Source organism: Papio anubis, chromosome 4, assembly GCF_008728515.1.
Source record: "Papio anubis isolate 15944 chromosome 4, Panubis1.0, whole genome shotgun sequence".
NCBI lineage: Eukaryota > Metazoa > Chordata > Mammalia > Primates > Cercopithecidae > Papio > Papio anubis.
In genome coordinates, this window is record NC_044979.1 from 28512578 (window position 1) to 28540209 (window position 27632).

Sequence of the window (27632 nt, forward strand, 5' to 3'; positions counted from 1 at the left end):
CCCAAACTGCTGGGATTAGGCATGAGCCACTGTGCCCGGCCGTATTAGTTAGTATTAGTTGAAAACTAAGTTAAGCCCCTCATCCCTGCTGAATTTGGACAGACCGCGTTCTAAAAATCTCTTATCAACCTAAATATGCTAGTTGATAAAGGAAATGATTAATCAAGATTGTCCTAAACACTACAGCCCTCCTTAAGCTCGCTCTAAGGTTCTAAAACGACCAAAAAAGGCGTGGACCATGCGGTTAAACTCTCCCGGTCAGGCTGCCTCAAGAGGCGGATATTAACCTCTCAGGACGGAAGTTCCGGAGCCTTCAAACGCTCGGGGAAGCGACTCGGCAGCGGACCAAGATGGCGGCGCCCAGTGAGGGACAAGCGTTTGCCGTAGGGGTTGAAAAGAATTGGGGTGCAGTTGTTCGCTCCCCAGAAGGGACCCCCCAGAAAATCCGGCAGCTGATAGATGAAGGGATTGCCCCGGAAGAGGGAGGCGTGGACGCGTGAGTTCACGAGTTAGCCCTGGGTCCGGCATTGGAAGATTGGAGAAGGCTTGGGGAGGGGGTGGCGTGTCGCGTGGGGGGGTTCCCCTCGGTCGGCGTCTCGGGCAGTGGGGATGGCTTCTTCTTAGGATCTGAAAGATACTCTGGTTACTATGTTTGATTGGCTTTGATCTTCCCGTCGGGATGTACCGGATTCCCAACCGCAGCCGAAGTTTTGTCATCGGACATTATTTTTGGAAGGAAAAAAAGAGGACCGTTAACTGAATGAGTTCACCTGACTTCTCTTAATTGGGAATTCTTAACCTTTTTTTTGTGCCGTGGACCCCTTTGGTTCTCTGGAGAAGCTTATTAACTCTCGTAATATTTTTAAATGCTTGAAGCAAATTACATAGGATTATAAAGGAAACCAGTTAGATTAGAATGTAGTTATCAAGATAATAAAAGGAAAAAGTTATGCAGTAACATTCTTTTTATTAAAGAGTTCATAATATCTAGTAGTATGTCTTGTCAACCGTAAAAGGTATTTGAAGACGTGCAACCACCGTAATGTGGGAACATTATTTCCATAGATGACAAATTAACGGGTACTAATACTACTATGGTGTTTTTACCTTCATTCATAATTGAAGAAAATGCTAAATCTTGTCATTTAAAGAGAAATAAATGTCATTTTTACCCATCCAAGTTTATGGATGCTGTGAATTTTTTTTCTTGGGGAAAAAAATTTTTTTCCCACACCGCCTTGAGGCTTTCTATGAATCTCTGAGAGTTTTAGAATAAGTTTATTTCTTTTGAGCTATAATCGTTGATGTAATCCTATTTTTATTAAAATATGTTTGTCGCCTGGCGCGGTGGCTCATGCCTGTAATCCCAGCACTTTGAGGAGGCTGAGGCGGGCAGATCACGAGGTCAGGAGATTAAGACCATCCTGGCTAACACGGTGAAACCCCGTCTCTACTAAAAATACAAAAAAATAGCTGGGCGTGGTGGCCCGCCCCCGTAGTCCCAGCTACTCGGGAGGCTGAGGCAGGAGAATTGCTTGAACCCAGGAGGCGGAGGTTGCAGTGAGCCGAGATCGCGCCACTGCACTCCAGCCTGGGCGACCGAGCGAGACTCCGTCTCTGAATGAATGAATGAATGCATGCATGCATGCTTGTCTTTCAGCAATTCCCCGAATTCCCCGAGCACTGTTGAAATGCCTTCCACTGAAAATGAGAGAATTGCTTTGCTGAGTTTTTTTCTCCCTGATTTTTTTTTTTTCATGAAATCTCCTGAAGATCTTTACTTTGATTCGAATTTTCTAATTGGTTCTTTTTTTTTTTTTTTTTTTTTTTTGAAGGAGGGGGTATCAAAGGTTTCTCCTTGTTTGAATTTTTAAATTGTTTTTTCCGCTGTTATGAGTCGAATTTCTGCCAGGCGCAGTGGCTCATGCCTGTAATCCCAGCACTTTGGGAGGCTGAGGCGGGCAGATCACGAAGTCAGGAGTTTGAGACCAGCCTGACCAATATGGTGAAACCCCGTCTGTACTAAAGATACAAAAAATTAGCCGGGCCCACGCCCAGTGGTGCGCAACTACTCGGGAGGCTGAGGCAGGAGAATTGCTTGAACCCAGGAGGCGGAGGTTGCGGTGAGCTGAGATCGTACGTACCATTGCATTCCAGCCTGGGCTACAGAGTGAGACTCCGTCTCACAAAAAAAAAAAAAAAGTCGAATTTCTGAAGAGATTCAAATTGTATAATGCATACCTGAAGTCTTTCTGTTTACTAAAGTTATGCAAAATACTTACGGAGAACAGTGAATGAGTGAGGAGAATAGTTTACTAGGATTAGTGGAGCCCTGTAGAGGTAGAAATTGATTGAAGTTTAGATATGGGTAAACTGTAAAGAGTTTTGAATGCCAGACTGAAGAATTTGGATTTTATTTAGTAAGTATTATAAAACCATTGAAAATAATAACCTGAGGAATGACATGAGTAAAATGATTTTTAGGAAGCTTAAAATCCAGCGTTGGTGTGATTTATGATACAATGTGTAGAAAAGCTAGATAGAAAACATTTAAGCAGAGGGTACTGTGAAAAGTTTACCAACAGTTTTGCCACTTTATATTAGGAAGAACACGTCTGCCACTTCCCAGTCAGTTAATGGATCACCCCAAGCGGAACAACCTTCATTGGAATCTACAAGCAAAGAAGCCTTCTTTAGCAGAGTGGAAACATTTTCTATATCCTTTTTTAGTTCATGTGAATTGCACTTTCTGCCTGCTTCTAGAATTCCTCCAACGTATTACACTACTTACTGTAATGTTTTAAACTTTAGAATCAAACCTTGGTAAGAAGTTATATAGGAAAGTCAGCATCCTAATGTGTTATCACTCAGAGGGACAGTTGAGGTTATCTAACCTTTTCTTTTTACAGAAGAAAAAACTAACAGCCTGAGAAAAGAAGAAATAACAACTAATACTTGTATATAGTATGTTTTTGCGTATATTATCACATTCAATCTTGACCTTAAAGCTACGAAAATAAGCATTATTATTATACTTGTTTTACAGAAGAGGAAACAGTTTGGGGCAGGTTATATGACTTGCCCAAGATGAACCTGTTAGCGAACGGCAGATCCAGGATTATAATCTAATGTTTTTTAGATTATTAGAGACTATACTGCTATAATGTCTCTTTCTAGATTTTCCTTGTATATTAGCTACCTATTGCTGCATAACAAATTGCCCTAAACTTAGTGACCTTAAAACAACAAACATTTTTTATTTCATAATTTCTGTGGATCAGGAATCCAGGCATGGCTTAGCTGAGTCCTCTGACTCAGGGTCTCTCACAGGCTGCAATTAAGGTTGGTCAGGGCACTGTCATTTCAAGGCTTAACTAGGAAAATTGTCTCAAAAGAAAAATAAAAACGCCGGGTGCGGTGGCTCACGCATGTAATCCCAGCACTTTGGGAGGCCAAGGTGGGCGGATCACGAGGTCAGGAGATCGAGACCACTGTGAAACCCCGTCTCTACTAAAAATACAAAAAATTAGCCAGGTGCGGTGGCGGGCACCTGTAGTCCCAGCTACTCAGGAGGCTGAGGCAGGAGAATGGCGTGAACCCAGGAGGCAGAGCTTGCAGTGAGCCGAGATTGCGCCACTGCACTCCAGCCTGGGCGACAGAGCGAGTCTCTGTCTCAACAAAAAAGAAAAGAAAAAAGAAAACAAAATTAGCCAGGTGTGGTGGTGCTCACCTGTAATCTCAGCTACTCGGGAGTCTGAGGCAGGAGAATAGCTTGAACCTAGGAGGCAGAGTTTGCAGTGAGCCGAAATCGTGCCACTGCACTCCAGCCTTGGCAGCAGAGCAAGACTCCATCTCAAAAAAAAAAAAAAAAATAGGAAAGGGTCACTTCCAAACTCAGTCATTGGCACACTGTTGGCAGGATTCATTTACTTGTGTCTGTTGGACGGAGGGCTTCAGTTCTATACTGGCCATTGGCCAGAGATGCCCCTCCCGACTTGGTTCCTTGCTATGTGGGCCTCTCTAAAAGAAAGTTCACAGCTTGGCAGCTGGCTTCCATCAGAGTGAGCAGGCCAAAGAACAAGATACAAGCCAGCCTCATTTTGTAATCTAATCTCAAAAGTGACATCTCATCATTTTTGTCATATTTTATGCATTAGAAGCAAGTCACTAGGCCAGCCCATACTCAAGAGGAGCAGATAACACAAGGGCATGAATACAAGAAGGCAGGGATCATTGGAGCCACCTTAAAAGCTGCTCACATCACCTTGCTTTGAGAGAAGTCTTTAGTAGCTCCACCTGCTTTTTTTCCTGCAAGTTTGCACCCCCACCCCAGTGTGTGTGTGTGTGTGTGTGTCTGTGTGTGTGTGTAGACGGTCTTCCTGTGTTGCCCAGGCTGGTCTCGAACTCCTGGTCTCAAGCAATTAAGCTGCCACAGCCTCCCAGAGGGTTGGGATTACAGGCCTGAACCGCCAAACCTGGCCCTGAATTTCTTTTTTTTTTTTTTTTTTTTTTTGAGAGGGAGTCTCGCTGTGCTCCCAGGCTGGAGTGCAGTGGCGTGATCTCGGCTCACTGCAAGCTCCGCCTCCCGGGTTCACGCCATTCTCCCGCCTCAGCCTCCCAAGTAGCTGAGACTACAGGCGCTCGCCACCACGCTCGGCTAGTTTTTTGTATTTTTAGTAGAGACGGGGTTTCACCATGTTAGCCAGGATAGTCTCGATCTCCTGACCTCGTGATCCACCCGCCTCGGCCTCCCAAAGTGCTGGGATTACAGGCTTGAGCCACCGCGCCCGGCCCTGGCCCTGAATTTCTATCTTATAAACTATTAACAAGGTCTTGACCTAGGAATCAAAAATTAACAAAATTTCAGAATTTAAGACCATGAAGTAAGCCAAATCACACACCTTTTTTTAATCCAGAAACTAATACTGGCTAGGCGTGGTGGCTTACGCCTGTAATCCTAGCACTTTGGGAGGCCAAAGTGGGCAGATCACCTGAGGTCAGGAGTTTGAGAGCAACCTGGCCAATATGGTGAAACCCCGCCTCTACTAAAAACACAAAATTAGGCCGGGCGTGGTGGCTCACGCCTGTAATCCGAGCCCTTTGGGAGGCTGAGGCAGGTGGATCATGAGGTCAAGAGTTTGAGACCAACCTGGCCAACATGGTGAAACCCCGTCTCTACTAAAAATACAAAAATTAGCTGGGCATTGCTTGTAGTCCCCGCTACTCAGGAGGCTGAGGCAGGAGAATTGCTTGAGCCTGGGAGGCGGAGGTTGCAGTGAGCCGAGATAACACCACTGCACTGCAGCCTGAGCAGCAGAGAACACTCTGTCTCAAAAAAAAGTTATACTGGAATATTACCCAAATGAAAAAGTAAGCACATACCAGCTATCACATTGCATGTTTCAGGAAGAGACCTTAAGTGTTATGTCATAAGTTTATTTACAAACATACCTCGTGTGCTATATGCCTGAGATCAAGAATTTGATCCATTGTTTTGTTTCTTTTCTTCCTTCAACTTTTTTTTTTTTGAGACAGAGTTTCATTCTGTCATCTAGGCTGGAGTACAGTGGTGCCATCTCGGCTCACTGCAACCTCCTCCTCCTGAGTTTAAGCAATTCTCCTGCCTTAGCTCCCGAGTAGCTGGGATTACAGGCGTCCACTACCATGCCTAGCTAATTTTTTGTATTTTAGTAGACACGGGGTTTCACTGTGTTGCCCAGGCTGATCTCGAACTTTTAAGCCCAGGCAATCTGCCTGCCTTGGCCTCCCAAAGTGCCAAGATTACAGACATGAGCCACCATGCCCGGCCTTTTTTTCTTCAACTTTTATTTTCAGTTCCGGGGTACATGTGTAGGATGTACAGGTTTGTTACATAGGTAAACGTGTGCCATGGTGGTTTACTCACAGATCAATCCATCACCTAGATATTAAGCCCAGCATCTGTTAGCTATTCTACCTGATGCTTTCCCTCCCCCGACTCCCACCTCCAACAGGCCCCAGTGTATGTCCTTCTCCCCACGTGTTCATGTGTTCTCATCAGTCAGCTCCCAGTTATAAGTGAGAACATGTGTTTGGTTTTCTGTTTCTGTGTCAGTTTGCTGAGGATAATGGCTTCCAGCTCCATCCACGTCCCTGCAAAGGACAAGATCTCATTCCTTTTATGGCTGCATAGTATCAAAGAGATTGTGAGCTCAAACATCCATCTTAAGCAGTTGATGTCTTTTTTTTTTTTTTTTTTTTGGGATGGAGTCTCACTCTGTCACTCAGGCTGGAGCGTACTAGTGCGATCTTGGCTCTCTGCAACCTCTGTGGTTCAAGTGATTCTCCTGCCCCAGCCTCCCAAGTAGCTGGGATATAGGCTCCCACCACCACGCCCAGCTAGTTTTTGTATTTTTAGTTTCACTGTGTTGGCCAGGCTGGTCTCAAACTCCTGAAGTCAGGTGATCCACCCGCCTCGGCTTCCCAAAGTGCTGGGATTACAGGCATGAGCCACTGCGCCTGGCCCAGTTGATGTCTTATAAAGAAAAGTGCAACAAATCAGATCCAAAGTACAAGTCATCATAATTAGTAATTGCCACTTGTTTTCCACTGAAAATGGCAAATTCTTCTCTGGGCTGTCATTTTGGCACCTATAGACCATAGACCTTGTGAAGCTGAGGATACTCTATCCCAACATGGCCAACATGGTACTGACAGGTAGCTCTGTGAAAGGAGCAGAGACTGAAGGCAGAAGAAATGTGGTACCACACCAAGTCCTCCACTTTTCACTACTTTATTCCCTGTGTGCAAGGACAGAAAGACTTGGTAGTTTTTTACATGATTCTTAAAAATTTTTAAATTACAGACTTACAGAAAGGTTGCAGAGGTTACAAAGAACCTTTTTTCCCTGAGCTATTTGAAAGTAAGCCACCAAAGTGATGTCTTACTACTCCCAAATATTTCCTACAAACAAGGACTTTGTCCTATATCACCAGAATGCAACCATCAAAATCAGAAAATTGACATTGATAGGTTACTACCCTCTAATCCTCAGACCCCAGCTTTTTGATCAGTTGTACTAATAACATTCTTTATAGTTGAAAGATCCAGTTGAGAATCACACAGTACATTTAGTTGTCATGTTGCTTTATTCTCCTTTAATCTGGAACGTTTCCTCCGTTTTTTCTTGAATTTCATGATCTTGATACTTTTGAAGATTACAGAACAGTTATGGTATAGAGTGTATGTCAGTGACATTTGTTTGATGTTTCTTTGTGATTAGATTCAGGTTATGCAGGAGTGTCGTGAAGCAGTGCTGCATTCTCATTGCATCCTGTCAGGTGACACATGATTTCTATTTATCGCTTTATGGTGATGATCACTTTGATCACTTGATTAAGGGAGTATCTGGCATTTCTGTTGTAAAATAACTCTTTCCTCCTTTGTAAATAAAAAGTACTTTGTGGGGAGTTTCTTTGAAACTATGTAAATATCCCATTCCTTGTCAAACTTTATGTAATTGATTTATTTGTAGCAATGTAGACTCATGATTTTCTTTGTTATTCAATGGGTTATAATTCATTACTATCATTATATATTTTGATACTCCAGTTGTTCCTTATTTAGTCAGTGACATCGCCCTCAGGTTGGCTTCTGTGGCCTTTTGACATGTCCCATAACCCATGACCTCTTTATTGCTTTCAGGAACAAGTTGTTCTTGGCTTATCTTGTATTTTTCTCGCCCCATCCCTGGAATCAGCCAATTCTACAAGAATCCTTGGCTGTTTTTCAGTGGAGAATGTTATTTAAAAGCTAAGATCTGAACTGGGTGGCACACCTGTAATCCCAGCACTTTGGGAGGCCCAGGCGGGAGAGTTGCTTGAGCCCAGGAGAGACCAGCTTGGACAACATAGCAAGATCCTGTCTCTATATAAATGAATGAATGAATGAATGCCAAGATCTGGGTGCAGGGAGAACTGATAGCTACTGGGATGCCACTGTTGTCAGGCCCTGTCAGAGGAAAAAGCTAGAGAATATATATGTTTATGGACACACACACACACACACACACAGAGACACACATTGACATGTATACACACATCTAAATTTACATCCATTTTTCTCTATATTTTAAAAAACAAGGAGTTCCTGCTGACATCTCCAATTGCAATTGTATATCACAGGATTCATTCTAGTTTTCTCCCTTTTCCCTATTTTTCCCTCCCATATTCAGCACTGTGAAACATAATTTCTGTTATCCTCAATATATTTACTACTTTGATCAATCCCCTATATGCGCTTCACTTAATCTCACATTTCTGCCATGCTGCCATCCTCTCTTGCATGAATCTCTCGTCACCCCATTTAGGCCCTAGCACTCCACACTTGGCTGCCCGCAAGTGAATGCCTGGTACATACCATTTTGGTTCTGACACCCTGGGCTGAGCCACCTCTTCGCAGCCTCCTGGGTCAGACATCTTCCTTGTTCACCATCTAATGGCTTTAAGACTAAATTGCTCAGGAAAGGGAAGGTATTTTAACCATCCTTCTACCATTATTTCTTGCATTAAATCTTGATTTGATACAATATTTAGATCCATTTCCTTTTTGTTCATTGGCTATAAATTGATCACCATTTTGGATATAATGATTATTTAACCATTACTTTTATTCTAGATAATCATGGCTCCTTTAATATTTGTATCTAAATTTTGTTTTCCAGTCTTCATTCTTCCTTTGCTGATGTGGGAATGTTTTTCAAATTCCTATATCCCTTTATAAAAATGTAGAACTTTGCTGCATCTTCTTTCATATTTTATCTTTTTCTTACTGTGCTTTGTAAAATAAGAGCTCTTCAGGTAAAATTTTTTTTTTGAAACAGAATCTTGCTATGTTGCCTAGGCTGGAGTGCAGTGGTGCCATCTCAGCTCACTGCAACCTCCGCCTCCCAAGTTCAAGTGAGTCTCCTGCCTCAGCCTCCCCAATAGCTGGGATTACAGGTACATACTACCACACCCAGCTGATTTTTGTATTTTTAGTAGAGGTGTTGGCCAGGTTGGTCTCAAACTCCTGACCTCAAGTGATCCGCCCATCGCAGCCTCCCAAAGTGCTGGGGCCACCACACCCGGCCCAGGTAGATTATTAAAAACTGAGGCTGGGCGAGGTGGCTCACACTTGTAATCCCAGCACTGTGGAAGGCCAAGGAGGACCAGCCTGGCCAACATGGCAAAACCCCTTCTCTATTAAAATTACAAAAATTAGCAGGGCATGGTGGCGCATGCCTGTAATCCCAGCTACTCAGGAGGCTGAGGCAGGAGAATCGGTTGAAACCAGGAGGCAGAGGTTGCAGTGAGCCGAGATCATGCCATTGCATTCCAGCCTGGGCGACAGAGCAAGACTCCATCTCAAAAAACAAAACAAAACAAACAAACAAAAAACTGAGCATTTAATATTAAGGAGTAATAAATGTTTTAGGATACCTTTCCAAATACATACTTAACAGATGCTTTTAGCTATGTAAAACACATTCTCACACATCCCCATTGATACTAGCAATCAAATTTTGGAGGGATAATTTTATTGCCTTTATTCTTTGGAAAGTAAAAATGGATGGGGTACAGTAGGAGAGCATAGGTGAGTGGCAGAAAATATTTCTGTGTATTTGACTTTGACCATCTCTTATTGTTTAGGCATATCCCAGTACTTTCACTAGTGTCTTTAAGTTCCTAGTATTTCAGATTCAGTGAAAATTAACGATGCTATATTCTACCAGAGAACCAATAATAAACTTTTTTTTTTTTTTTTTTTTTTTTTTTTGAGACAGGGTCTCATTGTGTTGCCCAGGCTAGAGGGCAGTGGTGTGATCGTATCTTACTGTGGCCTTGATCTCCTGGGCTCAAGCCATCCTCCTCCTTCAGCCTCTCAATTAGCTAAGACTACAGGTGTGGACCACCACATCCCACTAATTTTTTTATTTTCCATAGAGATGAGGTGTCGCTGTGTTGCCCAGGCTGATCTTCAACTCCTGAGCTCAAGCGATCCTTCCGTTTCAGCCTCCCAATGTGCTGAGATTATAGGCATGTGCCACTGTGCTTGGACAATAAACATTTTAAACACCTAAAATACATAGTACTTCTTCAAGAATAAGTTAATAACTTTTCCCTCCCACTTATTACTTAAATGACCTTCATCATTCTGTGAAGTATGGGCCTGTGCATTAAAAATAGTTTTTACCACTTTTCTCATTGCCTTTCTCCTTAATGTTTATTCCTATATACATTAAGAATGAGTTGGGCTGGGCGCAGTGGCTCACGCCTGTAATCCCAGTACTTTGGGAGGTCGAGGTGGGTGGATCACGAGGTCACAAGTTCAAGACCAACCTGGCCAAGATGATGAAACCCCGTCTCTACTAAAAATACAAAAATTAGCTGGGCGCAGTGGCAGATGCCTGTAATTCCAGCTACTCGGGAGGCTGAGGCAGGAGAATCGCTTGAACCCAGGAAGTGGAGGTTGCAGTGAGCTGAGACTGTGCCAATTCAATCCAGCCAGAGTGACAGAGCGAGACTCCATCTCAAAAAAAAAAAAAAGAATGAGTTAAGATTGTAATTTATGACTTATTCGTTTTAATATACTTGCAGTGTTCACCTGTGATTCCAGCACTTTGGGAGGCCAAGGTGGGCGGATCACCTGAGGTCAGGAGTTCAAAACCAGCCTGAGGAACATGGTGAAACCCCATCTCTACCAAAAAATACAAAAATTAATTGGGTGTGGTGGCGTGCACTGTGGTCCCAGCTACTTGGGAGGCTGAGGTGGGAGAATTGCTTGAACCTGAGAGGGTGAGGTTGTATTGAGCTGAGATTGTGCCACTGCACTCCAGCCTGGGTGACAGAGTGAGACCTCTTCTCAAAAAAAAAAAAAAGTACATATATATATACACACACACACATACACGTATATATATACGTATACATACACACACACACACACACACACATTTATATATATATTTGCGGTGTCGTTTTTCTTAACATGGATACTCTTTGAAATGGGCAGGTAAGCCCCCCGAGCTGTCTCCACTCGTCTGTGCAAAATATGGCTGGGTCACAGTTGAATGTGATATGCTCAAGTGCTCTAGCTGTCAAGCTTTTCTCTGTGCCAGTTTACAACCAGCTTTTGACTTTGACAGATGTAAGTATAAGGTACAAATTACATTTTTCTCCACACTCAAATATGTACTATTCTGGTTTTCTGGGGTGGGGAAAAGGTCATTTTAGTTTGATCAAAAAATGCATACTTCAATCTTTTTTTTTTAATCTTTTTTTTTTGAGATGGAGTCTTGCTTGTTGCCCAGGCTGAGCGAGATACAATAGTGCAATTACAACTCACTGCAGCCTCAACCTCCTGGGCTCAAGCGATCCTTCCACCTCAGCTCCCAAGTAGCTGGGACTATAGGCGCAGTACCACTACACCTGGCTAATTTCTGTGTTTTTTGTAGAGGTAGGGTTTTACCATGTTGCCCAGGCTAGTCTTGAACTCCTGAGCTCAAGTGATCCGCCCACCTTGGCCTCCTAAAGTGCAGGGATTATAGGGGTAAGCCATAGTGCCTGGCCAGTCTTTTTTTTTTTTTTTTTTTTTTTTTTGAGACGGAGTCCGGCTCTGTCGCCCAGCCAGGAGTGTAGTGGTGCGATCTCAGCTCACTGCAAGCTCCACCTCCTGGGTTCACACCATTCTCCTGCCTCAGCCTCCCGAGTAGCTGGGACTACAGGTGCCTGCTACCATGCCTGGATACTTTTTTGTATTTTTAGTAGAGACGGGGTTTCGCCATGTTAGCCAGGATGGTCTCTATCTCCTGACCTCGTGATCTGCCCACCATGAGCCACCACACCCAGCCTTTTTTTTTTTTAAAACTAAACTAGCTACTGCAGCATGGACTTAACTTAATGTAATCTAGGTAACAGCAGCATGTTTACTTTATTATTCCAAAATGTATACTTCTAGACAAAGAGTGACAAAGGACTTTTATGAAGGATCACACTTTGGAATGTTCTGCTTTGTAAGATACATGGGGGCTGGGCGCGGTGACTCACACCTGTAATCCCAGCACTTTGGGAGGCTGAAGTGGGCGGATCACATGAGGTTGGGAGTTTGAGACCAGCCTGGCCAACGTGGTGAAAACCCATTTCTGCTAAAAATACAAAACACTACTCAGGTGACTGAGGCAGGAGCATTGCTTGAGCCTGGGAGATGGAAGCTGCCATGAGCTGAGATTGCACCACTGCACTCAAGCCTGGGTGACAGAGCAAGACTGTCTCAAAAAAAATAAAAAATAAAAATAAGATACATGGTATCTCCTTTGTTGATCTTTAGGATCTCAATTTAGAACCTGTTTTGTGGAAAATATTAAGATTATGTAGTTGATAATATTTTCACATTTTAAAAATCTCTTATTTGTATTTTTAGTTAAATCTCTGCTCTTAGAGGCCATTCATTGGATTCTGAATCTATATAGTGTTTTCTAAGGTGTTGCTGTTTATGTGGATTTCAGATAAGCAACGATGTGCTGAGCTGAAGAAAGCCTTGTGTACTGCCCATGAGAAGTTCTGTTTCTGGCCAGACAGCCCATCCCCAGGTACTTATTTTTGAGAACTCCTGTTCACCATTTTCCTTCGTCATTGCATGTCTAATATTGTCTATTTGTTGGTGAAAACCTAGTCTTTGAAGTTTCTTTTTCTCCTTTTCTTTTTTTTTTTTTTTTTGAGATGGAGTTTCACTCTTGTTGCCCAAACTGGAGTGCAGTGGTGCGATCTTGGCTCACTGCAAACTCCGCCTCCTGCATTCAAGTGATTCTCCTGCCTCAGCCTCCAGAGTTGCTGGGATTACAGGCGTGCGCCACCATGCTCAGCTGATTTTGTATTTTTAGTAGAGATGGGGTTTCGCCATGTTGGTCACTCTGGTCTCGAACTCTTGACCTCAGATGATCCGTCCATCTTGGCCTCCCAAAGTGCTGGGATTATAGGGGTGATCCACTGCGCCGGCCTCTTTTTCTCCTTTTCTATTTGCATTTTTCCAGAAAAATTTATATTTACTTGTGTTACTACTTACCTTCATTAAGTGCATTTGACATGCTTAAGGCTTTAGACATATGTATGCATTATCCCATTTAATCCTTACCGGGGCCCTGGGAGGTAGATGATTATCAACTCGGTTCTTTTTTTTGTTTTTGTTTTTTGGTTTTTTTTTTTTTTTTTGAGACAGAGCCTCGCTCTTTTGCCCAGGCTGGAGTGAGGTGGCACGATCTCAGCTCACTGCAACCTCCACCTCCCAGGTTCAAGCAATTCTCCTGCCTCAGCCTCCCGAGTAGCTGGGATTACAGGTGTGTGCCACCACACCCTGCTAATTTTAAAATTTTTTTTTTTTTTTGAGACGGAGTCTGGCTGTGTCACCCAGGCTGGAGTGCAGTGGCGCGATCTCGGCTCACTGCAAGCTCCGCCTCCCAGGTTCACGCCATTCTCCTGCCTCAGCCTCCGAGTAGCTGGGACTACAGGCGCCCGCCACCACGCCCGGCTAGTTTTTTGTATTTTTAGTAGAGACGGGGTTTCACCATGTTAGCCAGGATGGTCTCGATCTCCTGACCTCGTGATCCACCCGCCTCGGCCTCCCAAAGTGCTGGGATTACAGGCTTGAGCCACCGCGCCCGGCCTTTAAAAATTTTTTGTAGAGGTGGGGTTTCACCATGTTGGCTAGGCTGGTCTCAAACTCCTGACCTCAAGTGATCTGCCCACCTCGGCCTCCCAAACTGCTGGGATTACAGGCATCAGCCACTGTGTCCGACCACAACCCAGTTCATTTAGGTGAGGAAACTAAGAATCAAAGGTCTTAAAACCAACTAGAAGAAGCTATAACTAAGTTTAATCTGATTTCAAACCCTCTGCTTTTCCCACCACACCAAGAAACGCCATATTCTACCTAGGCCTCCTGTAGAGGGAGTACTAATAGCAATCATGGTGGAAGTTCATTTGCTAAAGAAGACTCACGGGACCCCAAGTGAGAGTGATCACAAATCTGCAGTTTATTACAGTAAAACGGTACACTATCACAACAGCATTGAAGTAAGGGTGTCATCACAGCCACAGGCTGCCTGTCTGGGGAGGCCAGGTCCAACCTCCTATTTCCTGTCTACATAAGGGCCATAAGAGAACATACTCACCCTTGAATCAGAAACTACTGATGTGTGCACAGAACACTTTGGAATAAGCCCAAAATGTAATCTCAACTGGGTTTTTAAAAATATTTTGTTCATCGGCCAGGCACAGTGGCTCCCAACCATAATCCTAACACTGGGAGGCCAAGACAGGAGGATCACTTGAGTTCAGGAGTTTGAGACCAGCCTGAGCAATAAATGCAGTAAGACCTCATTTCTATTAAAAATAAAAATTAAAAAATATTTTGTTAATCATGTAGGCATATTCCTGCTAAGTAAACAGCTTCAAAGCAGAGCCCTCTGGTGGGGAATCTAAGCGCAAGTATAAAAAATTATTTAGACCCATAGTTAAAAAGCAACACTATTCATCTGTATATTTCATGCCTTGACCAGGAATCAGTGCCATATAGGTATATTTTTTATTTCAGTAGGATGGCAGGCTAATTCCAGGGTCACTGATAGCTGGGAATATTCCATGATTTATCACTAAAAGGAAAAAATAGATTGAAAATAACCAGAGATTCCCCTCTACCTTTGATCAGTGAAAGGGTGGTAGAAAAGGGATTATTAAATAAAATTGTTAAAGTGAAGATGATTGTATAATAAGGATTTCCTGCTGTTGAAATCGGTAGGATTTACTAGTTATTTAACTGTATTGTATAACAAAACTTGGTCCTATGAGGATTTGAATCCATCCTTGTCTAGTGTACTCAGTCCAAGTTTGTTTTTGTTTTTTGTTTTCTTTCTTGAGACGGAGTCTTGCTGTGTCACCCAGACTGGAGTGCTGCAATGACTCAGTCTAGGCTCACTCCACTTCCTGGGTTCAAGCAATTCTCCTGCCTCAGTCTCCCGAGTAGCTGGGACTACAGGCACTTGCCACCACACCCGGCTAATTTTTGTATTTTTAGTAGAGATGGGGTTTTACCATGTTGGCCAGGCTGGTCTCGAACTCCTGACCTGAAGCAATCCACTTGCCTTGGCCTCCAACAGTGCTGGGATTACAGGCGTGAGCCCCCATGCCCGGCATCTAAGTTTTTAAGGTCTGCCCGGGGCTCTATTGGTGGTTCCCAACTCTTGTCACTATACATTTTGCTTTCCTGATCTCATTCGTAATTCAGCTACCACCTCGGAGACCTCTAATTCCTATCCAGATCTCTCTTTTGAGCTTGACTCATATTTTCATCTACCTTCTAAACATTTCCACTTAATATTATAGGTACCTGGAACTCAGTGTGTATAAAACTGAACTCTTCCTCTTATACCTAAAACTTTCTCCATCTTGGCAAATAGCACTGACCTCCCATCCAGTTGTCCTAGCCAGAAACCTGAAAGTCACTTTAGATGCTCTTCTCTATCGTCACCCACTTTGACCTATCCATTCTACCTCCTAAATGGATCTTATATATGACCTTTCAATTATACGATCCCTTGGTTTGGTTCTTGAACATTCAAAGGACATTTGTGTAGATAGAAGAACACAATTATTTTCACTTTATGCTTAAATTTATTAAGCAAAACTACTAATTTTGAAGGTAATTTTTTTCTAACATTTACCCATAATTATAAACTAAATTAAATTTCTTTAAACAGTTTATTTTATTTTATTTTATTTTATTTTATTTTATTTTATTTTTTGTTATTTTGAGATGGAGTCTCGCTCTTGTTGCCCAGGTAGAGTGCAGTGGCACAATCTTGGCTCACTGCAACCATCGCTTCCTGGGTTCAAGCAGTTCTCCTGCCTCAGCCTTCCGAGTAGCTGGGATTACAGGTGCCCACCACCACACCTGGCTGATTTTTCCCTCCTGAGTTCAAGCGATTCTCCTGCCTCAACCTCCCAAAGTGTTATTTTTAGTAGTGATGAGGTTTCACCATGTTGGCCAGGTTGTCTTGAACTCCTGACCTCAGGTGATCCACCTGCCTCTGCCTCCCAAAGTGCTGGGGTTACAGGCATGAGCCACTGCACCCGGCCTTACCTTGACTTTTAAAGCCAACTTTGTTCTTTCTCCAGCTTTTCCCTCAGATTGCACATTCATACAGAGTCAACAAGTGCCCCAAAGAAAAACCCCTGAGTTGTGAAAAAAAACAGACATATTTCTCTCCAGAAAAATCAAAGCTAGAATGTTTAGCTGTGAAAATATCTCTCCCACCTAGGCTCAGATCAGATAGCTTCACTGTTGTGGCTCAGAAAGGGGCAGACTCCTTCCTTCCAAATCACCCCGTCACAGAACACCTGTTGCTAAGTAGCAAGCCAGAGGGTTAGACTGGATGCCCCGTAAGAGGAGACTTCGAAGTGTTGAGACCTTCAAGTATAGCCTGTGAAGGAAAATCTTAATCTGTGGGTGACAAAATAAGTGCTTCAGGACCACTTACTCCAAATCTACATTCTGCAATACAGTCCAAGAAAAAAGGCAAAGTGGTAAGGCACGATGGCTCACGCCTGTGATGTCAGCAGTCTGGAAGGCCAAGGCGGGAGGACCACAAGGTCAGGAGTTCAAGACCAGCCTGGCCAATATGGTGAAACCCCGTTTCTACTAAAAATACAAAAAAAAATTAGCCAAGCGTGGTGGCGCATGCCTGTAATCCCAGCTACTCGGGAGGCTGAGGCAGGAGAACTGCTTGAACCCGGGTGGCAGAGGTTGCAGTCAGCCGAGATCCCACCACTGTACTCCAGCCTGGGCAACAGAGTGAGGCTCCGTCTCAAAAAAAAAAAAAAAGAAAAGGAAAAAGGCAAAGTATCTGTCCATCTCAAAGCCCTGGGCCCCATGACACTTAGCACAGTTGTCCCCACCAGATGGAAATGCTTTCCATGGCATTACCTTCTCCCTGTCTCCTGGGTTAGGCACAATGCTCCCAAGGCTCTCTCAGGCATCAACACTCTCACCCTTTCTTTAAGAATTTCAGGCCGGGCGTGGTGGCTCAAGCCTGTAATCCCAGAACTTTGGGAGGCCGAGACGGGTGGATCACGAGGTCAGGAGATCGAGACCATCCTGGCTAACACCATGAAACCCCGTCTCTACTAAAAAATACAAAAAACTAGCTGGGTGATGTGGCGGATGCCTGTAGTCCCAGCTACTCGGGAGGCTGAGGCAGGAGAATGGCGTGAACCCGGGAGGCGGAGCTTGCAGTGAGCTGAGATCCGGCCACTGCACTCCAGCCTGGGCGACAGAGCGAGACTCCGTCTCAAAAAAAAAGAAAAAAAGAATTTCAAACAATGATACTGGTTTAATTGTTCTTTTGGCATCTAGGTAAGAATGTTCTTTCCCTATAATGTTTACTATGTTCTGGTCTAGTTTCAAAAAGCATGAACAGCCATGCATGGTGGCTCATGCCTATAATCCCAACACTCTGGGAGGCGGAGGTAGGAAGGGCCCTTGAGCCCAGGAGTTTGAGACCTGCCTGGGTAACATGGTAAAACCCAGTTGCTAAAACAAAACAAAACAAAAGTATAAACACACTGAAATTAAAACAGAAAATATTAAGAATAAAAGATGATGTAGAGCCAAAAACCCATGAGGCAGTCAACAACGTGACTTAAACACACCCCGCCACCTTATCCTTCCTGGAGATACCCTGAGGAAGCCACAGGTTGCCACTGCAAGGCTGTTCCAAGATTACATGTCATTTTGGCCTAACTGTTATTTGAAACAGCAACCTAATCCAACACCAAGCTGGACCGTTCTCTCTAAAAGAATCCTAACTATCTTCTGCAATGGGATTTCTGTGCAAGTCAGCCCCAAACTCTGGGAAAGTGGTGCTGTGCTGGGGCCGGGGTTCTCCCAAAGAGCCAAGTGTTGTTTGGAGATTAATACTGAAAGGTGCGCTTTCTAAATATCATCAAGAATCTGCTGTAGCTCCTCATCTTCAAACCACCCTTCTAGGCTTGGGATTAGGGCCTTGGACTCCTCAGCAATCTCTAGGCAAAAGTTGGCCAAGCAAGGCCAACCTAAACGTATGAAGCTTTTCCTGGAGCAGTAAGCTATGAACACTGGCAGTGGTCTCTCTGTTTTTGAAATGGGCTGTGTGTAGTTAAATGTTTGCATGGAGACCTTTGAGAGTTTCTGTTCATCCTCTTTACTCTTGTTATATTGCTTTTGATGCTCCAGAAGCATATGAACTTCTGAATTTAGAAGTGTCTCAGCTGTCTCAAACTCTGGGAAGGATGAGCTGTGAGGCGTCCTCCCCTAAACCACCAGCCTGCGGATCACTGTTGCCGGCTGTCATCACTGCCTCGCACACCACCACCTAGACCGCTAGAGGTGGAAGCATGGAGCCCGCAGCCTACATTTTCATACTGTTTAAGCCATTTAGTTACTTATTCTATTTCCTGTCTTCCTTCTCCATCCCTCCTCTTTTTCTCCTCCCTCCTTTTCTTTTTTCCTCTTCTTTCCCCATCCCTGCCAAAGCTTCCTGCATTCCAGCCTGGACAATAGAGTGAGACTCCGTCTCAAACAAACAAACAAAAAAAGCAAATTCAGCTTAGCCCAGGCTGGAGTACAGTGGCACGATCTCAGCTCACTGCAACCTCTACCTCCCAGGTTCAGGTGATCCCCTTGCCTCAGCCCCCCAGTAGCTGGGATTACAGGCATAGGCCACCATCCCCAGCTCATTTTTGTATTTTTAGTATGGACAGGTTTTGTCATGTTGGCTAGGCTGGTCTCAAACTCCTGATCTCAGGTGATCCACCTGCCTCGGCCTCCCAAAGTGCTGGGATTGGCTGGGCGCAGTGGCTCATGCCTGTAATCCTAGCACTAGGGGATGCTGAGGTAGGAGAATCGCTTGAACACTGCACTCCAGCCTAGACGACACAGTGAGACTCCATTTAAAAAAAAAAAAAAAAGTGCTGGTACATTTGGGGAATGCTGAATAGTTTCACAGGGCTCACTGCAACCTCTGCCTCCCAGGTTCAGGTGAGAAACTACGAGATTTTTTGAAGAAGGAAGCCACTTCACTCGGCTGTTTTTTGTTTTTTGTTTTTTGCTTTTTTTTGAGATAGGGTCTCACTCTGTTGCCCAGACTTGAGTGCAGTGGCTCGATCTCAGCTTACCACAACCTCTGCCTCCCCGGCTCAAGCCATTCTCCTGCCTCAGCAGCCCCGAGTACCTGGGATTACAGGTGCACGCCTCTACCGCCTGGCTAAGTTTTGCATTTTTAGTGGAGACAGGGTTTCACCATGTTAGCCAGGCTGGTCTTGAACTCCTGACCTCAAAATATCCACCCTCCTCAACCTCCCAAAGTGCTGGCAAAGTGCTGGGATTACAAGCGTGAGCCACCGCACCTGGCTTCTAGGCTGAATTTGAAAGACCAACAACAGTGGGTAAAAGCAAAAGGCTAAAGGATGGTACATTTGGAGAATGCTGAATAGTTTCACAGGGCTGGCTCACAGTGTCCCCATGGGGAGAATAGAGAAGACTAAAGTGTAGACAGTGGCCAAACCATGATTTTATTAAATGTACGTGATGAGAAGCTATGAGATTTTTTGAAGAAGGAAGAGATGGTATAGATAGCATGAACTAGGGTAGAGTACAAACTGTAAGGGGTAAGTCTCAAGGCAAAGAACTAAACTTAGAAGACATAAAAGGATTTAAAGTAATAACCCCAGCCAGGCATGGAGTCTCACGCCTGTAATCCCAGTGTTTTGCAGGGCTGACGTGGGAGGATCACTTGCGGCCTGGAGTTTGGGACCAGGCTGGGCACCCTGTCTCTACAAAGAAAACAATCTTTAAAATTAGCCAGGTGTGGTGGCATACCCTGTCATCCTAAGCTACTCGTGAGATTGAGGCAGGAGGATCCCTTTAACCCAGGAATTCGAAGTTACAGTGAGCTATAATCGTGTCACTCACTGCCCTCCAGCCTACATGACAGAGCAAGACCCTGTCTCTTAAAAAAAAAAAAAAAAAAGGGAAATGAAAGAAAAACAGGATAGAATAATAATATGCAGCATTAAATTGGGAAAATAAATATAAACTCAAGATGTTAGAAATCTAGCAGTGATAGCTGCATGGATGTGCACATCAAAACTTACCAAACTATATACCTAAATATGTACAATTTATGTCAATTAGACCTCAGTAAGGCTGTTTAAAAAAATATCTTTTACAGTTTTGTTATTAGATGGGGCCCAAATGCAGTAACAGCAGCACTTCTGCCCACACTTCTTTGCATTGTTAGCAACCAGATTTTGGTCCCTCATTTTAGTCTAGTATGATTAAAAGGATCAGGATCTTTGGAGAGTTGCTGATTCCATGTCTTGGGGCAAGGACAATAAATCAACTTGGATCAGAATATCCTGTTGTTGCTAGAAAGCAAGAATGCTTTCAAGAATGCTACAGACAGGCCAGGCGTGGTGGCTCATGCCTGTAATCCCAACACTTTGGGAGGCCGAGGCAGGCAGATCATGAGGTCAGGAGTTTGAGACCATCCTGGCTAACACAGTGAAACCCCATCTCTACTACAAATACAAAAAACTAGCCTGGTGTGGTGGGCACCTGTAGTCCAACCTACTCAGGAGGCTGAGGCAGGAGAATTGCTTGAACCCGGGAGGCAGAGGTTGCAGTGAGCCGAGATCGTGCCACTGCACTCCAGCCTGGGTGACAGAGCAAGACTCCGTCTCGGAAAAAAAAAACGAATGCTACAGACAATGCTAAAAGACTAGAATAGCCAGCCTAAAGGAGATCCACTACCCCACTTATGGATATCTGAAACTCAAATAAGAAAATAATCATTACAATTTAAAATGCAGCCAGGCGTGGTGGCTCATGCCTGTAGTCCCAGCACTTTCGGAGGCTGAAGTGGGCAGATTGCTTGAGTCCAGGAGTTCAAGACCAGCCTGGACAATATAGTAAAAAGAGAGACCCCAATATAATAATATGCTCTGTCATGCAGGCTGGAGGGCAGTGACACAATATAAAAAAAGAGACCCCATCTCTACAAAAAATACAAAAAATTAGCTGGGGATGGTTACGCATACCTGTGGTCCCAGCTACTCAGGAGGGTGAGGTGGCAAGATCGCGTAAGCCTGGGAGGTTAAGGCTGTGGTAAGCCATGATTGCACCACTGCATTGCAGCAAAGGAAAAAGATGGGGTCTCACTCTGTTGCCCAGACTGACCTTGAACTCTTGGGCTCAAGTGATACTTCTGCCTAAGTCTCCAGAGTAGTGGGGCTTACAAGTGCCACCTGGCTAATAATAATTAATTTTTAAAATTGATTTTAGTAAGCAGGAGAGCACTGACATATTTGTAAGTATTATTTCTTCTATCAGGTAGTCCATCCCTCCCTCTCTCCCTCCCTCCCTCCTTCCTCCTTCCCTTCCTTCCCTTCCTTCGCTTCCTTCCCTTCTTTCCCTTCTTTCCCTTCCTTCCCTTCCTTCCCTTCTTTCTTTCCCTTCCCTTCCTTCCATTCCCTCCCTCCCTTCCCTCCCTTGCGTCCCTTTCTCCCTTCCCCCCTTTTCCCCTTCCCCCTTCCCCTCCCTCCCTGCCTCCCTCCCTCCCTCCCTCCCTCCCTTCCTTCCTTCCTTCCTTCTGTTTCTTCTATCAAGTACACGTTTCTCTCTCCTCTCTCTCTCTCCCAGGCTACAGTGCAGTGGCATGATCATAGCTCACTGCAGCCTTAATTCCTGGGCTTAAGCAATCCTCCTGCCTCAGCCTCCTGAATAACTGTGACTACAGGCATATGCCACCACATCCAGCTAATTTTTTTTTTGGTAGAGATGGAGTCTCACTATATTGCCCAGGCTGATCTCAAACTCCTGGCCTCAAGTGATCCTTCTACCTCAGCCTCCCAAAATGTTAGGATTACAGTCATGAACAATTATGCCTGGCCTCAAATATGTGTTTGTCTCAATCCATGTAGGATATCTCCAGTGGGGATGGTGGAGGAAGGGCATCTGAAAATCCTCTATGAGAGCAAAAAGAACACTTGCAAAATTATCAAAATCAACTTTCTTTTTTTTTAGACAGAATTTTGCTCTGTTGCCCAGGCTGGAGTGCAATGGCGTGGTCTCGGCTCACTGCAACCTCCGCCTCCCAGGTTCAAGCACTTCTCCTGCCTCAGCCTCCTGAGTAGCCAGGATTACAGGCGCCTGCCACCATGCCTGGTAAATTTTTGTATTTTGAGTAGAGACAGGGTTTCACCATGTTGGCCAGCCTGGTCTTGAACTGCTGACCTCGTGATCTGCCCACCTCGGCCTCCCAAAGCGTTGGGATTACAGGCGTGAACCACTGTGCCCGGCCTCAAAATCAACTTTCACAGGACGATTGGACAGAGATTTCTTTAAATGCCTAGAACAAATAAGTCCCCCAGCCTTGCCAAGGAGCTCTGTGTGGTAGGGGGAGCACACCTTCAGTAGTCAAGCAGGCAGTCTGCAACTCTGTGTTAGCCTTCACACAAGCAGGACCTCAGCATCAGCCAGAGGTGAGAGCCTAGGGCCTTTTTCAGGTCTTTCCTGGGCATGTGTATAGCTCAGTACTTGCACATGCGCTTCTAGATTCCAAGGAATATGTCAGAGCCTTTCAAGCCTGCCTATGGACATTTCATTTCCCAGCTTTTAAGGTTTTTGGTCAGCTTATTATTTGCTCCAACTCATACTGCTGCCTCAAAGCAACTGTGATGTTAAACAGTTGCCAATGATCATTTTTGAAAACCTGTCTGGGGAAAAGGGTGTTCTCACTGGGACAGTATGATGTTCCAGGCAACTGCCACACAGATCAAATAATGATGGTTCTCTGGAAGGGGGCTTTGGAGGAGCTCCACCTCTTTTCTGTGCTCTCCGGTGACTGCTAAGCTACTGGTTTTCACCATGATTGTGGGGATGTTGGTTTTCTTTTTCTCTCTTTTTTTTTTTGAGATGGAGTTTCGCTCTTGTTGCCCAGGCTGGAGTGCAATGGCGCAGTCTCGGCTCACCAAACCTCTGCCTCTCAGGTTCAAACGATTCTGCCTCAGCCTCCCCAGTAGCTGGGATTACAGGCATGTGCCACCATGCTCGGTTAATTTTGTATTTTTAGTAGAGACAGGGTTTCTCCATGTTGGTCTTACTGGTCTCGAACTCCCAACCTCAGGTGATCCATCCGCCTTGTCCTCCGAAAATGCTGGGATTACAGGCGTGAGTCACTGCGCCCGGCCAGGATGTGCGTTTTCAAGGCTACCACAGACCTGAGCTGGGGAAGGGAAGATGGAAACGACAGTTAAAACATCACAAAATGGGCCGGGTGCAGTGGCTCACACCTGTAATCCCAGCACATTGGGAGGCTGAGGTGGGCGGATCATGAAGTCAAGAGATGGAGACCATTTTGGCCAACGTGGTGAAGCCCCATCTCTAATAAAAATACAAAAAATTAACTGGGCGTGGTGGCAGGCACCTGTAGTCCCAGCTCCTTGGGAGGCTGAGGCAGAAGAGTTGCTTGAACCCGGGAGGCGGAGGTTGCAGTGAGCCGAGATCGCGCCATTACACTCCAGCCTGAGCCACAAGAGTGAAACTCCGTCTCAAAAAAATAAATAAAATAAAAAATAAAAGCCGAGATAGCTTTATGTTTGCTCCTCGCTAAGACAAAAATTAAGAATTCTTATTTTTAAAAAAGTAAGAATTGCCGGGTGTGGTGGCTCACATCTGTAATCCCAGCACTTTGGGAGACGGAGGCAGGCAGATCACATGAAGCCAGGAGTTCGAGACTAGCCTGGCTAACACAGCAAAACGCCATCTCTACTAAAAATACACACACAAAAAATTAGCCGGGCATGGTGGCACATGCCTGTAGTCCCAGCTACTCGGGAGGGTGAGGCATAAGAATCATTTGAACCCAGGAGGTGGAGGTTGCAGTGAGCCAAGATCATGCCCCTGCACTACAGCCTGGGCAATGGAGCAAGACTGTCTCAAAAAATAAAATAATTTTTTAGGATTCCTGCAGGGTTGGTAAATTTATTGGCTCAGACATAGCACTAAGGACCCAGTCCTTGCAAGAAGCATGTCATCTTGTTCTAAAACTAGTTCCTCTCAAGGCAGCAGTTTGAAGAGTCATGTGCAAACACCATCTAGCCTTCACATAGTCACAGAATCCCTCCAGCCCGCTACCTTTCCTGTCTATTGACCACGACTGAATCAAATACCCCTTCCTAAATGGGTCACTGTTAAGGAAAACACTGCTGTTGAGATTGGTAGAGACAAGTCAGGAATTTACCCTATGGGAAAGACAAGACACCAAACAAAACCTTGCTTCTGCTAGCAAGGCAGGAGCAGGAGATAGCTGGGTGAACAGCTAACAGTATCTGCTGTATCCCTATTGTACACTCTTATAATGGTCTCTCTTTACTGTTGTGATAACACTTATCACACTGTAATCACATTGCATGTCTGGCTTCCATATTAGATTATGAGTAACTTAAGGATGTTGAATGTGTGTCTCATCTTTGTAGCCTATGGGGCTGCCTTATAGTGCTGTTGAGCAACTAAATGTTAATTTGAGGCTGAGAAAAGACCAGTGAGTTGAGTGGCTTCCTACTTTTTAGATGATCAGGTTAGGATGACATGTTCTTTCTTCACTTTTCCTATGAAATCTCTTCCAGTATGTGTTTTCATTCTTTATTAAAGCTGATTCAGGGCTGGGTATGGTGAATTATGCCTGTAATCTCAGCACTTTGGGAGGCCGAGGCGGGTGGATCACCTGAGGCCAAGAGTTCAAGATCAGCCTGGCCAACATGGTGAAACCCCGTCTCTATTAAAAATATAAAAATTAGCCACGCATGGTGGCAGGCGCCTGTAACCCATGCTACTCGGGAGACTGAGGCAGGAGAATTGCTTGAACCTGGGAGGCAGAAGTTGCAGTGAGCCAAGATCGCACCATTGCACTCCAGCCTGGGCAACAGCAAAAACGCTGTCTGGGGGCGGGGGGGGGAAAGCTGATTCAGTGTAGTTTCTACTTATCGTTCTAGGCCTACTAGACTGACCTCTTTAAGAAGTAGCTTAGCAAGGCCTTTCTGCACTCATCATTTGCCTTTGTACCAGTATACCAAATATGCAGTAGATGAATTGGGTAATGCCAGAGATAATTATACTATAGTATATAATCAGTTTCCACACTGCTTAGATTTCAGACAGATTCTTTTCCAACTTAGGTATTACCAGTAGAATTCTTAATTGTATACTTTATTTACTCTGGTACCCAGTTAATGCTTCACCTTATAATGTGAGCCTTTTTGTATCTCTTGTGTACACTTTAGGAACATGCCACTTTTTTCATTCTTAGCTCACAGTAAATTATAACTTGGTAGCTGTTATAAAATGATGGTTCTTTAAGCCCTTTCGCCTATTTAAGTCTCCATCTTTACTAACTCTGTTTTGTTTTCTCCTTCTTAAGGTAACAATTTCAAACATACACAGAAGCACACGGAATAGTATAAATAATAAAACCCCATCACTCAACTTCAACAATGATCAACTCATGGCCGATCTTGTTTCTTCTGTATTCCTAACACCTAACACCCTGCCCCTCTGCGTTGTTTTGAAGTTCAGTCCCACATATTATGCCATTTTATCTGTAAATATTTCAAGATATAAAAGATACGGATTCTACTTTTTAAACGTAGTCTCAGTAGTATCATCACAGCCCCATCAAAATGAAAATCAGTAATTTCCTGACACCATCAAATAGCTCATCAATTTTACTGCATTTCCTCAGTCATTTAATACATGTTTATTTATTTTATTTTATTTTATTATTTTTTTTTGAGACAGAGTCTTGCTCTGTTGCCCAGGCTGGAGTGCAGTGGCGCGATCTCAGCCTCATTGCAACCTCCGCCTCCTGGGTTCAAGTGATTCTCCTATCTCAGCCTCCCAAGTAGCTGGGATTACAGGCGTGCACTACCATGCCTGGCTAATTTTTTGTATTTTTAGTAGAGATGGGGGTTTCACCATCTTGGCCAGGGTGGTCTTGAACTCCTGACCTCAGGTGATCCACCTGCCTCAGCCTCCCAAAGTGCTGGGATTACAGGCATGAGCCACCGTGCCCAGCTGTGTTTTTTTTTTTTTTACAGTTTATACCAATACAATCTTCCAGTTTACTTTTTCCACAGACCGATTTGGGATGTTGCCCCTGGATGAGCCTGCTATTCTTGTTAGTGAATTCCTAGATCGTTTTCAAAGCCTTTGTCACTTGGACCTCCAGCTTCCTTCTCTAAGGCCGGAGGACTTGAAAACTATGGTGAGTTTTTCCTGACTAGGCTGCAATGGCTTCCAGTTGTTGCCAGTATTTATACCTGAAGCATTTCTTTTAATGACAAGAAGATGCAATTGCTGTGAAGAGAACTGCTTGTCTATCTCTCAGCTCACCGTTTCAGTCTCCACCAGGAAGGTGACTGTTGAGAGTTCCATTTGAATGTTTAGGTATGGTTTTTTAAATGGCATGGATTCAATTTAACATATACGTATATAAGCAGAGAGTTTATTTGGACCAAGTTTTAGGGCTATAACCTGGAAGCATAGATTCAAGTTTGCTCTGAATATATGCTGCCCATAAATTCTATTTTATCTTGATTTATTACTTAAATTATTATTATTTTGAGACCGAGTCTCTTTCTGTCATCCAGGCTGGAGTGCAATGGTGTAATCTTTGCTCACTGCACCCTCCGCCTCCCAGGTCCAAGCGATTCTCCTGTCTTAGCCTCCTGAGTAGCTGGGATTACAGGTGTCTGCCACCACACCCGGCTAATTTTTGTATTTTCAGTAGAGGTGGGGTTTCACCATGTTGGTCAGGCTGTTCTTGAACTCCTCACTTCAGATGATCCACCCACCTCAGCCTCCCAAAGTGCTGGGATTACAGGCATGAGCCAGCTCACCCAGCCTACTTAAACTATTTAACAGAAAATACTGAAATGTGACTGCATATGGTTTATTGCATATCATTTTTCAAAGAAAGTACAAACTCCTTTCTCCTTGTGAGTAGAAACGTTTAAATGCTGTAGTCAGCCTGGGCACGGTGGCTCATGCCTGTAATCCCAGCACTTTGGGAGGCTGAGGCAGGTGGATCATCTGAGGTCAGGAGTTCGAGCCCAGCCTGGCCAACATGGTGAAACCCAGTCTCTACTAAAAATACAAAAAATTAGCTGGGCATGGTGGTTTGTGCCTGTAGTCCCAGCTACTCAGGAGGCTAAGGCAGGAGAATTGCTTGAACCTGGGAGACAGAGGTTGCAGTGAGCCGAGATCACACTATTGCACTCCAGCCTGGGTAACAAGAGCAAAACTCCGTCTCAGAAATGAAATAAAGTAAACGCTCTAGTCAATCTGTACTTTGAAACTGAATATTTACTGTTCCATTTAATCACCCTATGGGTACTCCATGAAGACAAGCTTTACTGTAGGAAATAGTAGCCTCTTCAAATTAAGAGAGTGGTACGGGTTTTAGCATCAAACTGTTAACTTCCCAAACTCCCCTCCAAGTACTAACCAGGACTGACCCTGCTTAGCTG

The 27632-nt window shown here is 44.3% G+C and overlaps 1 protein-coding gene and 1 pseudogene across 4 annotated transcripts in view; one reads left to right on the forward strand and one right to left on the reverse strand.

The window, feature by feature from the left end:
- Window positions 1-270: 270 nt before the first annotated feature.
- ZC3HC1 (zinc finger C3HC-type containing 1) overlaps window positions 271-27632 on the forward strand; it is a 35614-nt gene continuing 8252 nt past the window's right edge. For 2 of the 4 annotated variants that reach the window (XM_021936266.1, XM_021936267.1), the window contains exons 1-5: window positions 271-496; window positions 2605-2716; window positions 11016-11166; window positions 12524-12607; window positions 26202-26368. In XM_021936266.1, coding sequence (XP_021791958.1) covers window positions 351-496; window positions 2605-2716; window positions 11016-11166; window positions 12524-12607; window positions 26202-26368 — 660 coding nt within the window. In that variant the 5' untranslated portion in view covers window positions 271-350. The remainder of the gene's footprint in view (window positions 497-2604; window positions 2717-11015; window positions 11167-12523; window positions 12608-26201; window positions 26369-27632) is intronic. The other 2 variants (XM_003896589.4, XM_009203858.1) reach the window with 1 other exon arrangement.
- LOC108585165 lies at window positions 17982-18400 on the reverse strand (annotated as a pseudogene).